Raw genomic sequence first — 14,072 nt, 5'->3', positions numbered from 1 at the left:
CACCCTTGGTTTTGTATAGCCCACTGCCATGACCATCTCCATCTGTAAAATGGGGCACCCGTCTCCTGGGGCAGTCGTTCTCCAAGTGGGTCCCCTTATCTGAAACATCTACATCACTTGTGAACTTATTAGAAGAGCAAATTCAGGAACCCTATGCCAGATCCACTGACTCAGACACTGGGGGTTAGAGGTCAACAATCTGAGTTGTTACAAGCCCCTGCCCTGCCCCCAGGTGATTCTGATGCACTTCAAGTTTGAGAATTACTGTCATACTGTTGTTGGGAACTTAAATGAAGGCACACAAATAACATTCTTAGAACAGTGCCTGGCACCTGTGTTATTTAGCTATTAGAATCATCATTATCATCAGGGGACTCTTTTCTGATTATATTTTAATTTCCAGAAGTACCAGGTATTCACAGATGGAGTTATCTTTCCTATGAAACTCTGCTCCCCCATACCCCCACCCCATGAATATATGTAAGCTCTATTAACAGCACAAAGGTCTTCTCTGTCTTGACCTCTTTACATAATGATGCAGTATGTTCAGGGAAAGACTATTAATAGGGACGATTGCAATAGAAAGATGCTCAAGCCTAAACCAGAAGTATCTCAGGGTAGGAGTGGGTGAGCAATGCTTTTATATGCAGAGACCATGGAATAGGTGGTTGTGAAAAGAGGGAAAGGGAGGTAATAAAAACTGCTGTGTGGGAGTCTTGAAACCTAAAAAAACTGTGTCAAACTTTGCACTAACAGGAGAGTTAAGGCAAAACTGTTGTCTGCAATAGGGTACATGAGCAAAAAAGTTACAGAGTGGGAAGGTGCCATACAGGGCTTAGCTGTACTAGTGAAGCCAGCCTAAAGATATGTTAAACACAAGTTTGAAACACAGTCAAAAAAACTGATTCTCACTTATACCATTCTTTACATATACCATGTTAGGACCCCAAACATACAAGGTCTTAATTCTTGGAACCTGTAAATGTTACCTTATATTATAAATATTTTGCAAATGTGATTACATATTTGCGATGGAAAGATTACCCTGCATTATCTGGGTGGGCCTAAATATTCTTATAAGACGGAGGTGAGGGGATATGTGACACAGACTGAAGGGGAGAAGGCAATGTGACCACAGAGGCAGAGATGAGAGTGATGCAGCCACAAATCAAGGAGTGCCTGGCGGCCTCAGAAGCTGGAAGAAAGGAGGAGCAGGTTTTCTCTTAGAGCCTCTGGAGGGAGTACAGCCCTATCAACCCCCAGTTTTCAACCCAAAGGGATGCTGAATTTGGACTTCTGATCTTCACAACTGTGAGAGAATAAATTCTTATTGTTTTAAGCCACCAAACTTGTGGGAATTTGCTATAGCAACCATAAGAAACTCATATACCTTGTTTCATTAACAGACTTTCAGATTTTAGGAAGAGATCCTCATAATCTTAAATAAAAAATAAAAAAGTTGCTCAGTCGTGTCTGACTCTTTGAAACCCCATGGACTATACAGTCCATGGAATTCTCTAGGCCAGAATACTGGAATGGGTAATGTTAGGTAGGTAGAATAGGGAAAAGGAGTCCAAAATGGCGGTGGCTAAAAGAAAAGCCCCTGAAAATAGAACAAAAGAAGGTCCAGGACTGGAATGAGGACCTAAGGTAAAACAAACAACACTCCTGGCTGGCCCAATTTACATAGGACAGGCCCAGGGAGAGATAAACATATAAAAAGAGGAGCCAAAGCTAGCTCGCTGCTCGCAGGGGCTCTCTCTCTCTCTCACTCTAGCTCTCGCAGGGCGCTCTTTTCCTCGTGTCTTTGGATTGACGTGCCCTCACACCTCGAAGATGAATTTTCCTGCTATCTTCTAAATAAAATAGAGCTACAACACTGAGCTGTAACACTGGTTTGTCTAAGAGCTATAACATGGTCCATTCGAGACCTGAGAGCTATAACGCGGTCTATCCAAGACCTGAGAGCTGTGACACGTCGAGGGGGCTTTAATGTCCGTCACTCTAAATCTTTGTTGTGACGAGACAAAGAACTGAAGAACATACACTCATGTGACATCTAGCCTTTCCCTTCTCCAGGGGATCTTCCCAATCCAGGGATTGAACCCAGGTCTCCCGCCTTGCAGGTGGATTCTTTACCAGCTGAGCCACAAGGGAAGCTCCTTATAATCTTAGGAGTAGGGAAAATCCCCCAAGGTCAGCTCCTATGTTACCTACTGCACCAATATGCTTTGCCATAATCTCATTTAAATATATTAATCATGGCTGTGCACATATGCTGTAAAATCAAGACTACTGTAGTTAATCTTAGTTTGTTTAAATGGAAAGGCTGAGCTTCAGAAAAGCTGTCGGGAAAGTTATATGTAGAATGTGCGTGCTGCGTGCTGTCACTCAGCTGTGTCCGACTCTTTGCAATCCTAGGGACTGCTGCCCGCCAGGCTTCGCTATCCATAGGATTTTCCGGGCAAGGATCCTGGACTTAGATTGCCATTTCCTCCTCCAGAAAATCTTCCTGACTCAATGATTGAACCCATGTCTCCCGTGTCTCCTACATTGCAGGCAGATTCTTTACCATTGAGCCAGTGGGGAAGTCTTTACATGTAGACATGTCTAAGTAAATGCACAAACTACACCAGGAGTGGTCAACAAGCACAAAGTAAGAATTTAATTAATTCTTGTAGATTGATTTACTCACTCACTTAACAAATTGGCTGTTTAACCCTATAGGAAAAGCAAGGTTACAGAAGCTTAGAAAAATAGGTTATTTCTTCTTTTTTTTTTTTAATTTTATTTTATTTTTAAACTTTACAAATTGTATTAGTTTTGCCAAATATCAAAATGAATCCGCCACAGGTATACATGTGTTCCCCATCCTGAACCCTCCTCCCTCCTCCCTCCCCATACCATCCCTCTGGGTCATCCCAGTGCACTAGCCCCAAGCATCCAGTATCGTGCATTGAACCTGGACTGGCAACTCGTTTCATACATGATATTATACATGTTTCAATGCCATTCTTCCAAATCTTCCCACCCTCTCTCTCTGCAACAGAGTCCGTAAGACTGTTCTATACATCAGTGTCTCTTTTGCTGTCTCGTACACAGGGTTATTGTTAGCATCTTTCTAAATTCCATATATATGCGTTAGTATACTGTATTGGTGTATTTTTCTTTCTGGCTTACTTCACTCTGTATAATAGGCTCCAGTTTCATCCACCTCATTAAAAGTGGCTTTATTTGAACATCTAATCATAAACAAACTTTTCTATAAAATTATAAACACTTTTCTATTAAATTATAACTAGTAAAACACTTTACAAATGGATTGGATAATGATTTTTAGGAGTAATTAATGGCTTATTGAAGTTAAACAAATTAGAGGGGGCTGTTATATTGGGGAGAGATGTTAAGTGGCCTCAGGGTCTTGAATACCACCACATAAGATTTGTTCATTCCAGTATGGTTTACACTTCCAGAGACGGGATAAAGAATTTATATCCTGTTTCACAATTAAGCAAAAGAAATCTAGACAGATTCACACAAAAATATCCTTTCACAGATAGTTGTTAAGTTATACCAACTGCATTTTATCAAAAGCAGAGCTAAGGCTTGGTTACTTGGCTAAAATGTGACTGTTTCAATAATTAACACTCACCTAAGTTACTTTGCAAAAAAGTGGGAATAGAAGAAGAAAAGGAACATAATAGTTAGTAATAACACAACTTTGTAATGCATTATTTAAGAGATAATGTTGTTAGCATATTTCATGAGTTTTCCCGAATTTAGATATTTCTTAAATTTAGGGTTTGAGGATATTTGCTTAAAGGAAAAAAAGAGTCCATTTCCCCTACATTGTGTTTTTATCACATTCCAAGAAACAAAGGAGATGCCATTCTTTGGAGCAGCACCAGTTACACAGCCTCCCTTCAGGTATTGCTCAAGGCAAACAGTCAAGAAGTAAGCAGGTTTTTCCACCCTCTGCAATCTTAAGGAGCTGTGACCCAAGGGCAACTGTAAAACCCACGTGTTAGAATAACTTAGATTTCTTGTGATAGACTGAGTAAACAAACGGACAATGATTCGACTTCATACGACAATAGAACTCTTAACACACAAAAGAAAACGTTGCAGCAACCACTTCCGAACTGTCAGGACTTAAGTGAGTGGCTAACAACTTATTTTTTCTTTCCAATTTCAGGACAAACCAAAGAAATCAAAATATTCTCCCAAAACATAAGATGTATCATTTCTAGGTACTCTTCTTCCAGCTTGCTTATAATAACAGCCTGTAATCAGGGACTTCCCTGGGGGTGCAGAGGGTAAAGCGTCTGCCTACAGTGTGGGAGACCTGGATTCGACCCCTGGGTCAGGAAGATCCTCTGGAGAAGGAAATGGCAACCCACTCCAGTACTCTTGCCTGGAAAATCCCATGGACGGAGGAGCGTAGTTGGCTACATACAGTCCATGGGGTCGCAAAGAGTCGGACACGACTGAGCGACTTGACTTCACTTCAATCAGGGATTATGGAAACTTTCCCCTTTTCTCATTATAAAGCTTTCCATCACCCAGACAAGAATTGCATCCTTCCCTATATCATGTTGTTTCCATGTAGGGAACAAGTTGTTCCCATGTAGGTGCTCTTCACTTATTTCCACGTGCGAACGATACTTGCGTTGACCGCCATGCGTGTGTACATACTCAGTTGTTCAAGTGTCCAATTCTTGCCACCCTATGGACTGTAGCCCACCAGGCTCTTCTGTCCAAGGGATTCTCCATGCAAGAATACCGGAGTGGATTGCCATGCCTTCCTCCAAGAGAATCCTCCTGACCCAGAGAGACGCATCTCCTGCATCTCCTGCATTGGCAGGCGGATTCTTTACCACTGAACCACCTAGGAAGCCCCATTGATCACCCCAACTACTTCTAAATAAAGAAAAAAAAAAGAACAAAACAAAAATTTCTAGTGATTCACCATACAATATATATTTCTGTAACCACCCGAGAATTCCTGGCTGCTAGCTGTGTTTGAAAGGAAAGAGATTCTACTTCAAAGAACATAAAATAGACATTTTTAATAAATTGATTTTTAAAAATATTTGTACTTCTATGAAAGTTACTAATTTTAACTAAGTTTTCAAATCGATATGCACTATGACTATTTTTGTTATATACATATAAAAGAGTTATGGGTGAGTGGTTGAGGGTGTTTATTTTCTAAAATACATTTTCTATAACGAATGTTTCTTATATAATTTTTAAGTAACTTTTTAAAAAGTTTCTGAATTAATTTCCTCAAATCTTTAGCTCTCTATTTTTTCCTCTATCCAAAACTTTTCTTTTAACCATGTAAACTTATATTCTAACATTAAACATAATTAAACCACTGATTTTAGAAGTGGATTTCTTACAACTCAAGAGAAGTACTTTGGATACTTCTCTTGAAGTAAGATAGTCTATCCTTCTCTTGAAGGAAGGCAATAATCCATAATTCAGAAAGTGGGGAAGCAAAAGTGGTTTCCACCCTTTTTCCTCGACTCTTCTCATTTTTATTAAGACATATTTTCTGTAAATAGCTCATTTCTGTTGGTTTTAAGACAGGCTTGAAAGGCGAGAAGACCCCCTGATTGGGAAAAACAGGACAGGGGCTTAACAAAATGCACTCCGTCTCTGCAGACCCACCCAGCCCATCCCTTTGCCTCCTGAGTTTTGGGCACAAGCTTTGAGGAAATGCCATTCCGCTCTGATTCTTCTCAAATTCAGCTGGTACCACCCTCAACCCGGGAGGGAACACGTCTGCCTGCGGGCTCGGGGTTCCTCCAGGCTGCCCCACCTTTGCTGTTGAATAAGCGGGAATCCCTAGACAAGACAGTTCTCAGTGCTCCCGCAGATTTTCACCAAGGACTAAAGGAGGTACACAGTTACACTGAAAATCCAGTTGGGGCTCCCTGTAAGCTTCTTTTTGTGAACCCAGCCGAGCATAGGAATTCGAGGTAATTAGCTGATGTTGGTCCCCAGGAAGGCGCCGGACCCCTCCTCAACACTGCCCACGGACCCCCAGCTCTTCGTAGTCGGTCCCATTGAGGCTGGGACGGCCTTCCCTGGGACAAGTTGGAACAGAGTCGCATCACGCGCCCAGAGTACCCACGCCTGGAGGCCCTGCCCGCTAACCAGCTCAGCCAATCGCTGCGCGGGAAGGCGGGAGGGGCGGGGCCGGGCGGGCCGCAAACCCAGGCCTTAAAGGCTGAGTCAAGCGCGACCTGGCCAGCACCTCGGGCCTCGGCGACCTTTGGAGAGATAAACGTGCGACCGTGGAGTGCGCCTGCGCAGCTTTGGAAGCCGCAGGTCAGGAACCCAGTCGGGCTGAGGCGGGTCCGGGCCAGAGACTGGAGGAGGCGATATCCAGGGACTCCGGGGAGGGAGTAGGCGCGACCTCCAGGAAACAACAGCGTCTATCCGCCGGGAGTTAACGAAGTTGGGTCGGCACTGCCTCGAGCTTTGGCCTCCTTGAGGTGGTGAAGGGGGAAGGGCTATTTTGGGGAAACCCAGGGCGAAGCTGAGACCACAGTGGGTACTAGGCCGGTCAGTCTCTGGGCACAAAGTCCCGGTGGATCGCTGTAGTCGGACCTCCGAACGTAGGGTTACGGGACCAGTCGCTCGCTGCGCCACCGTAAACATCCTCTGGAAGCGACTGGCTAGTGTGGAGGAGGCCTGAGAGTGGGGCGGCAACGTTCCTGGGCTGGCCCCACCTGCAGCGCTGGTGCGAGCTCAGCCCGGCAGGGTTCTCCGAGCCCTAGGAGTCAGAGTCGGGCCCTGTCTGGCACGAGAACTGGGGCTGAGGTCGCCGTCGTGATCGCGTGCCAGTTGGAGGGAGAGAGAAGGAGTGTGGGCTACACAGGACAAGGGGAAGGACGGGTGGAGGGCTGGGTGCACTTCGGCCCATTTTGTCTTGGGGAGGCTTTTCAGAAAGTTTTCAAGTAGCGGAGATTCGAAGGTGTAACTCTCCCTCTGCAGTATATTAATCAAGAAGAAAGGTGTGAGGTAGCACCTAATTTTTCGGAATTCATGTCTGTCCCTACTTTGGATCAGACGTCTTGATAAATTTTTCGTCACCTCCGTACCTTCTTCAGTAAGTAACCTGAACCAATGGTTTCCTAGCTATTATTGTCTGGACTCCGACCCGTAAAATGGCAGAGACCCGTGCGTGCCCGCGTACATGTGCATTCAGTCTTGTCCGACTCTGCGACCCATGGACTGTAGCCGCCAAGCTCTTCTGTCCATGGAATTTTCCAGGCAGGAATATCTAAGTGGGTTGCCATTTCCTTCTCCAGAGGATCTTCCCGACTGAGGGGTTGAACTGGAGTCTATTTCGTCTCCTTCATTGGCAGGCGGGTTCTTTACCAGCTGAGCGATCCTTACCATGGTGAATTTTCAGTGCACTCATAGTGAAGTCGGTTTCAATTCCTATAGCGCTTGTCAGCCTGTTTTTTCAATTTGATGGCTGAACCAAAAAGTAATAATTTTGTGTAATATTTTATCTGTTTTTCTCCATCTGTATCTTTAACCTTTTTCTACAGACCTTTCATAAATATTTGAGAAGATCATTTAAATGTTCTCAGTCCACTATAGTAGCTGTAACATCTCAGAAGAAAGCTTTTTTTATTTAAGGATTGGCCTCATCAAATACTTACTAATTTCTTTTTCTTTCTTAGGTTTTTGAAATATGAATCCTTCATTCTTCCTGACTGTCCTTTGCTTGGGAGTAGCATCAGCTGCTCCCAAACTTGATCCAAATTTAGATGCACATTGGCACCAGTGGAAGGCAACTCACAGGAGGTTATATGGCATGGTTGGTAACATCTGAAATATCCAGAGGGACCCCCACAGAGAATGGTCTGTGCTGTTGGTCTGAATAGTTTCTGGAGTAGTTTTGTCAACTTTGACCAAGGTGGTAACTTAATAGCATATATTTCTGAGCACAGCATGGGCATTCCTGTGTGGGAGTTTGGAGAACAGCTCCCAGAAGTATAGGTAACTTAATAGCATATATTTCTGAGCACAGCATGGGCATTCCTGTGTGGGAGTTTAGAGAACGGCTCCCAGAAGTATAAAGCCATTCCTGACAATTTTTCTCTGTCTGAAAATCCATTTGGTGAACATGGGTTGGGTTTTAAGGAGAAATAAAAATGATCAATTATATGTTTACATCTAGAATGAAGAAGAATGGAGGAGAGCAGTGTGGGAGAAGAATAAGAAAATAATTGACCTGCATAATCAGGAATACAGCGAAGGGAAACATGGCTTCCGCATGGCAATGAATGCCTTTGGTGACATGGTGAGTGTGGCATGAGTTGCTGAATTTTTTGTGCCTCCTCTCCTCTGTACTTTAGCAAAATAACTTCTTACTTTTTCTACATTTTATTTACTTTTCCTTAAAGACCAATGAAGAATTTAGGCAGGTGATGAATGGTTTTCAAAATCAGAAGCATAAGAAGGGGAAACTGTTTCATGAACCTCTCCTTGTTGACGTCCCCAAATCTGTGGATTGGACTAAGAAAGGCTATGTAACTCCTGTGAAGAATCAGGTATGACAGTATTCAAATCCAGGTCTTCTAACTTAGGAGTGTTTGGGTATATGAATTGTTGTTGGTCTTTGTATCTGGCTTATAAACTGATGGCTCTTTTATTTTCAGGGTCAGTGTGGTTCTTGTTGGGCGTTTAGTGCCACTGGTGCTCTTGAAGGACAGATGTTCCGGAAAACTGGCAAACTTGTTTCACTGAGTGAGCAAAACCTGGTGGACTGCTCTCGGGCTCAAGGCAATCAGGGTTGCAATGGTGGCCTAATGGATAATGCCTTCCAGTATATTAAGGACAACGGAGGCCTGGACTCAGAGGAATCTTATCCATATCTTGCAACGGTAAAAGGAGCTCCTTATCTTGTCATTACAGCTCTGCTTTCTAACATTTTCAGAGATAAGAGACACCTTATTCAGCATTCACATTTTAGATGCAAACTGTTAGAACCACCATTATAAATTATCAGCTATTGCAGAGGTCTCTGATTTTAGATGGTTAACATAGTTTGTCTTCTATGCAACATGGAGAATATGTGTGCCATTTCTATGCATGCACGCGTGCTAAGTCACGCCAGTCATGTCAGACTCTTTATGACATCATGGACTGTAGCCCGCCAGGCTCCTCTGTCCATGGGATTCTCCAGGCAAGAATACTGGGGTGGGTTGCCATGCCCTCCTCCAGGGGATCTTCCTAACCCGTGTCTTATTATGTCTCCTGAATTGGCAGGTGGATTCTTTACCACTAGCGCCAGGTAGGAAACACCATTCTGTATATAATGCATATTTCTCCATAGTGAAAAATTTATTATGGCCAGGTAGATCTTAATGGCCTCATTGAAGAAATACCTACTACTTTTTCAACTTCAAACCAATCAGTAGCATTTTTCTGGGCTGCTTTATAACAAAATTGACTTAGAAATCATTAAGTTGCAAACTGCTGAGTCTTAATGGTCCTAGAATTCATGTTGCCCAGGAGGTGAATGGTAGTAATCAAGCCTTTTTCCCCTTTACCTTTAAAAGGACACAAATAGCTGTAACTATAAGCCTGAGTGTTCTGCCGCCAATGACACTGGCTTCGTTGACATCCCTCAGCGGGAGAAGGCCCTTATGAAGGCAGTGGCAACTGTGGGCCCCATCTCTGTTGCTATTGATGCAGGCCATACATCCTTCCAGTTCTATAAATCAGGTAGGTGTTTGTCTTTTATTATAGAAATTCAGGCAGTCAAAATTGGAAGACACCACCATGATTGACTTTGGCATGGAGTCCTGTTTTCTAGGACTAAAGAATTTTGAGTGTATTCATTTAATAACGGTGTTTCCATTTGACATTATACTTTAAGCGTTTTCTCATGATGACAAACTCTTCATAAATATTTTTAAATGGCTATGTAATTAATTCTTTATATACAACCTATATGTAACTATTCTTCAATTGTTGGGCCCTTTTTCAAAGTGTTTTACTATTATAGTTAGAACTGTAAAGAATCCAATAGTTCAAGTATTTTTTTAAGTGCAAAATTTATCTATTTTGTTGAATTTTGTTGATTTCTAGTAAGTTGAGTTTTTATTTTTATTTTTCATCAGTCATTTTTGGTTGACTGTTTAAGTCTTATTTGGAATTTGTTTATGACATTTCTTTGAATTTTGAGATGGCTTCTCTTTTAATTAGTCAATAGAATGGGTTACTTTCATGTGTCACTTGGAGCTCCTTATCCCAACACTGAATTTTACTCTCCCAGGTATTTATTATGATCCAGATTGCAGCAGCAAAGACCTGGATCATGGTGTTTTGGTGGTTGGCTATGGCTTTGAAGGAACAGATTCAAATAACAATAAATTCTGGATTGTCAAGAACAGGTATAAAACCCCAAATGTTATATTTTAAATTGAAAAGGAAAGTATTTAATTACAGGTACAAAAATTCTGAAATCCCAGAAAGTCTTTCTCCTTGTTAGAATAAACAGAGAAGTACTAATATGTGATTATAAGATTCTTTAGTGAGTTTGTTGGGGTTATTATGTATTTGTAACATTGCATTTTTAAATTCTGAAAATTTTCTTAATTCAGAAACACATTTAGCCCAAGTGTTTTAGATAAAGAATTTTTCACCTGTAGAGTTGAGAGCTGCCTTCCTTTTTCTGTCTCTAATTTTTGAACAAGGAATAGTGGGCAAAAAACATTTGCCTCTGCTGATTGTTTCAGTCTGAAAGATTGTCCAAGAGTCCAGTGGCCTCTGTGCATCCTTTCTTTCTATTATCATTTGATGTCCTGCCATTGCATTTTACTCCCAGTGATTAGAGGTCTGTGAGGGTTGTAAGAATCAATTTTCACAGCTAAAGCTCTTTAAAGTGAGGTGTAAGATAGCCTGTGGAGATGGACTGCTACATTGGAATCTCAGTTCTGCCTCAATTTTTTTACCTTAAAAAGTAAAGATAAGGACCCACAGGAGTAATATAAATATATGTAACAGAACTTACAATTGTACCTAATACATGATAAGTACTGTTTTAATTATTAGTTGTTATTGTTAATGCAACTAATGTGTACTTGATTCTTTGTATAAAATGGAAAACATGTTCTTCTTTCAGTTGGGGTCCAGAATGGGGCTGGAATGGCTACGTGAAAATGGCCAAAGACCAGAACAACCATTGTGGAATTGCCACAGCAGCCAGCTATCCAACTGTTTGAGCTGATGGATGGTGATGGTAGAGGACTTGAGGACAGCCTATCTGGAGGAATTTTATCTTAAAACTGACCAAACCCTTACTGTATAAGATCATACACTTGAATCATTGAGGATCCAAGTTGTGATTTGAATGCTGTGACATTTTTATAAGGGTAAAATGTTACCACTACTTTAATTACTATTATAAATAGCTTTATAATGTTGAAGACTCATTGCTTAACTCTAAGACTTTTGAATTTTCATTTTTTAAAAGGATATATAAAACTCTGCCTTTTACAATAAATTTTAATTCAATACATAAAGGTGGAACTTTTTCTTTTTAATGCATTAACTTGTAGTAGTTGGAGTATATAATTGGCCTTTAAAGACATAAGTGACTATGTCAATGTTGCATTAGGACTAGACACTGGGTGACTTTGCAAATATTTTAGTTTTAAATACACATGTTTTATGTCAACTGTGTTACCTAGTGTTTCCAAAAGTAAATTTAATGGTTGTGATTAACAGATTTTCAGGTGCTTGTTAATAACTGGAGAAATGTGTTCAAGATCCATAAGAAATGAGGCTGAGCTACAAGAATAGTCCTCTGGCCTCAGAAGACTGATGAGATCACTAGGGCACACTTGGGCTTAGCTACCTAATCTCTGAATTAAAGAACCTCAGAAAGGAACAAAAGAGGCTAATCATATGGCTATACAGTGACTACAAATAAAACAGTATTTTTGTATACTTAAAAGATGGGAAGGAAATATGCCAAACTTCTGGATGAATTAGGGATGATTATTTTCTTTAAGCTGTTCTGAAGAAACCATGTATTTTTATTAGGAAAAAAATTGTAAAAATATATGTACATTTCCTGTAAGCTAAAGAAGCACGCATACATGTTTTAAAAGTCTCATGTTCCCAGTCAAGGAAATACAAAGAATGCGCTGCAGAAGTATTTAATTTAGCCATAATCTATTGTGAAGGAAATAAGAGATGGAGGACAACTGGAACCTTATATCCCACAAAACCTTTAATAGTCTTTGTCCACAGCCATTTCTGGAAAATGCAGTTTATCACATTCAGTCAGGCTTCCCTTCATCTTACTTTACAACAGCAGGCTAACTCAGTGCTGTCTACAGACTCCTGAAACAACTGAAGACTAAGCAAACATGTAGATGCTAAATTGAGTGAAAGTATGATGGATTTTTATTTAAATAATAAAGTTTCAAGTCTGTCAAAGCAGAATACCTCCTGTAGATGTCTAAATTGTATTTTAGTATATTTGATGTTTCTATAACTTTAGCTTGCAAAAAGTTCCAAACCACATCTGTCATCTAACAAGATTTTTTTTCAGAGGAGACAATAGACTTGAAATAGAGCTGGAAACAAATTTGATCATCACAAAAATCTGAAGTACAAACTTACTACAAGTACTTCCTATAGTCCAGATATTTGAATAGTTCCTTATAATAGTTAAATTGCAAAGGAAGTAAAGAAAGGTGAGAGAGAATTCAGCAAATTAGTTTATGTGGGTATGTAGCTCTAACGATTGCATGCATGTACGCTAAGTCACTTCAGTCATGTCTGACTCTCTGCAACCCAGTGGACTGTAGCCCACCAGGCCCCTCTGTCCATGGGATTCTCCAGGCAAGAATATGGAGGGTTTTACTATGCCCTCCTCCAGGGGACCCAGAAATGGAACCCATGTCTCTTACGTCTCCTGCACTGGCAGCAGGTTCTTTACCACTAGTGCCACCTGGGAAGTCAAAGGGAAGGGAAGGGCTCTGTAATAAAGCTTCATTCATAGCACATACTTCAGTCAGTATGTATTGAAGGTATTTGGGGGCTTCCCTGTGACTCAGCTGGTAAAGAATCCACCTGCAATGTGGGAGACGTGGGTTTGATTCCTGGGTTGGGAAGATCCCCTGGAGAAGGGAAATGCTACCCACTCCAGTCTTAGGGACTGGAGAATTCCATAGACTGTAGTCATGGGGTTGCCAAGAGTCAGACATGACTGAAGCAACTTATGCAGGCATGCAAGTGTTAGAGCTACATACCTATATAAACTGTTTTTACAAATTCTTAAAATTTGTAAACATTTTTTAAATCCTTAAAATCAAGTGTAGCCTGCCTATTTCTGTTAATAATTGGTGATTGACAAAAGTTAGAGCAATTAGGCCACATTAAGTGTTTTGCATGTAAAATTCAAATTTGGTCATATTTTCTAATCTTAGTTACCTTTTGACTGGTATATGAAAAGCAAAGGAAAACTTCTGGGATTTAGAAAAGCAAATATTAGTGATATCTTCACTTTAAGCAGTGGAGAAGGAAATGGCAACCCACTCCAGTATTCTTGCCTAGAGATTCCATGGACAGAGGAGCCTGGTGGGCTCCAGTCCATGGGGTCCCAAAGAGTTGGACATGACTGACCGACCATCACTCACTCACCGACTCACTTTAAGCACAGAATTTCACAAATGTCCATGATCATCTCTATTTCGAAATAATAAACTATTGCCAAGAGCTACTCCATGGTCTTGTTCCTTAGTACCATATTTTGAAACTTTTGTAGTGTATGTACATTCAAGTATTAAAATCCCACTTTTATGTGACAACACTGGATGGGCTCTGGGGGCACAGGAGTAAAGCAAACAGTCACAGTCCCTCCATCATGGAGCTCACATTCTCATGTTGCTGAGCCTATGCATAACCTCCATCCCGGCCACAATGGCCACTTTGTTCACAAGCCCATTGGCAATGATAGGAGTGGCTGGGTAAAGAATCTGGTATCCACAGCACACTTCATCCTATTCACTTGATTTACTGAGGTC

At 41.2% G+C, this 14,072-nt stretch overlaps 1 protein-coding gene across 4 annotated transcripts; it reads left to right on the top strand.

The window, feature by feature from the left end:
* Positions 1 to 6,189: 6,189 nt before the first annotated feature.
* CTSV (cathepsin V) lies at positions 6,190 to 12,483 on the top strand. Of its 4 annotated transcripts, none has more exons than XM_027550286.1 (8): positions 6,190 to 6,339; positions 7,707 to 7,843; positions 8,207 to 8,329; positions 8,433 to 8,579; positions 8,688 to 8,912; positions 9,591 to 9,756; positions 10,310 to 10,427; positions 11,159 to 12,483. In XM_027550286.1, exons 2-8 carry the CDS (start codon positions 7,718 to 7,720, stop codon positions 11,256 to 11,258), a joined length of 1,005 nt encoding a protein of 334 aa, XP_027406087.1. In that variant the 5' UTR covers positions 6,190 to 6,339; positions 7,707 to 7,717; the 3' UTR covers positions 11,259 to 12,483. The 4 variants fall into 4 exon arrangements, with proteins under 4 accessions (XP_027406087.1, XP_027406088.1, XP_027406089.1 ...); XM_027550287.1 differs by having other exon boundaries at positions 6,240 to 6,506; XM_027550288.1 differs by having other exon boundaries at positions 6,240 to 7,123.
* The last annotated feature ends 1,589 nt before the right edge of the window (positions 12,484 to 14,072 follow it).

Source organism: Bos indicus x Bos taurus, chromosome 8 (assembly GCF_003369695.1).
Source record: "Bos indicus x Bos taurus breed Angus x Brahman F1 hybrid chromosome 8, Bos_hybrid_MaternalHap_v2.0, whole genome shotgun sequence".
NCBI classification, from domain to species: Eukaryota; Metazoa; Chordata; class Mammalia; order Artiodactyla; family Bovidae; genus Bos; species Bos indicus x Bos taurus.
This window is presented reverse-complemented; position numbering and strand designations above follow the sequence as displayed.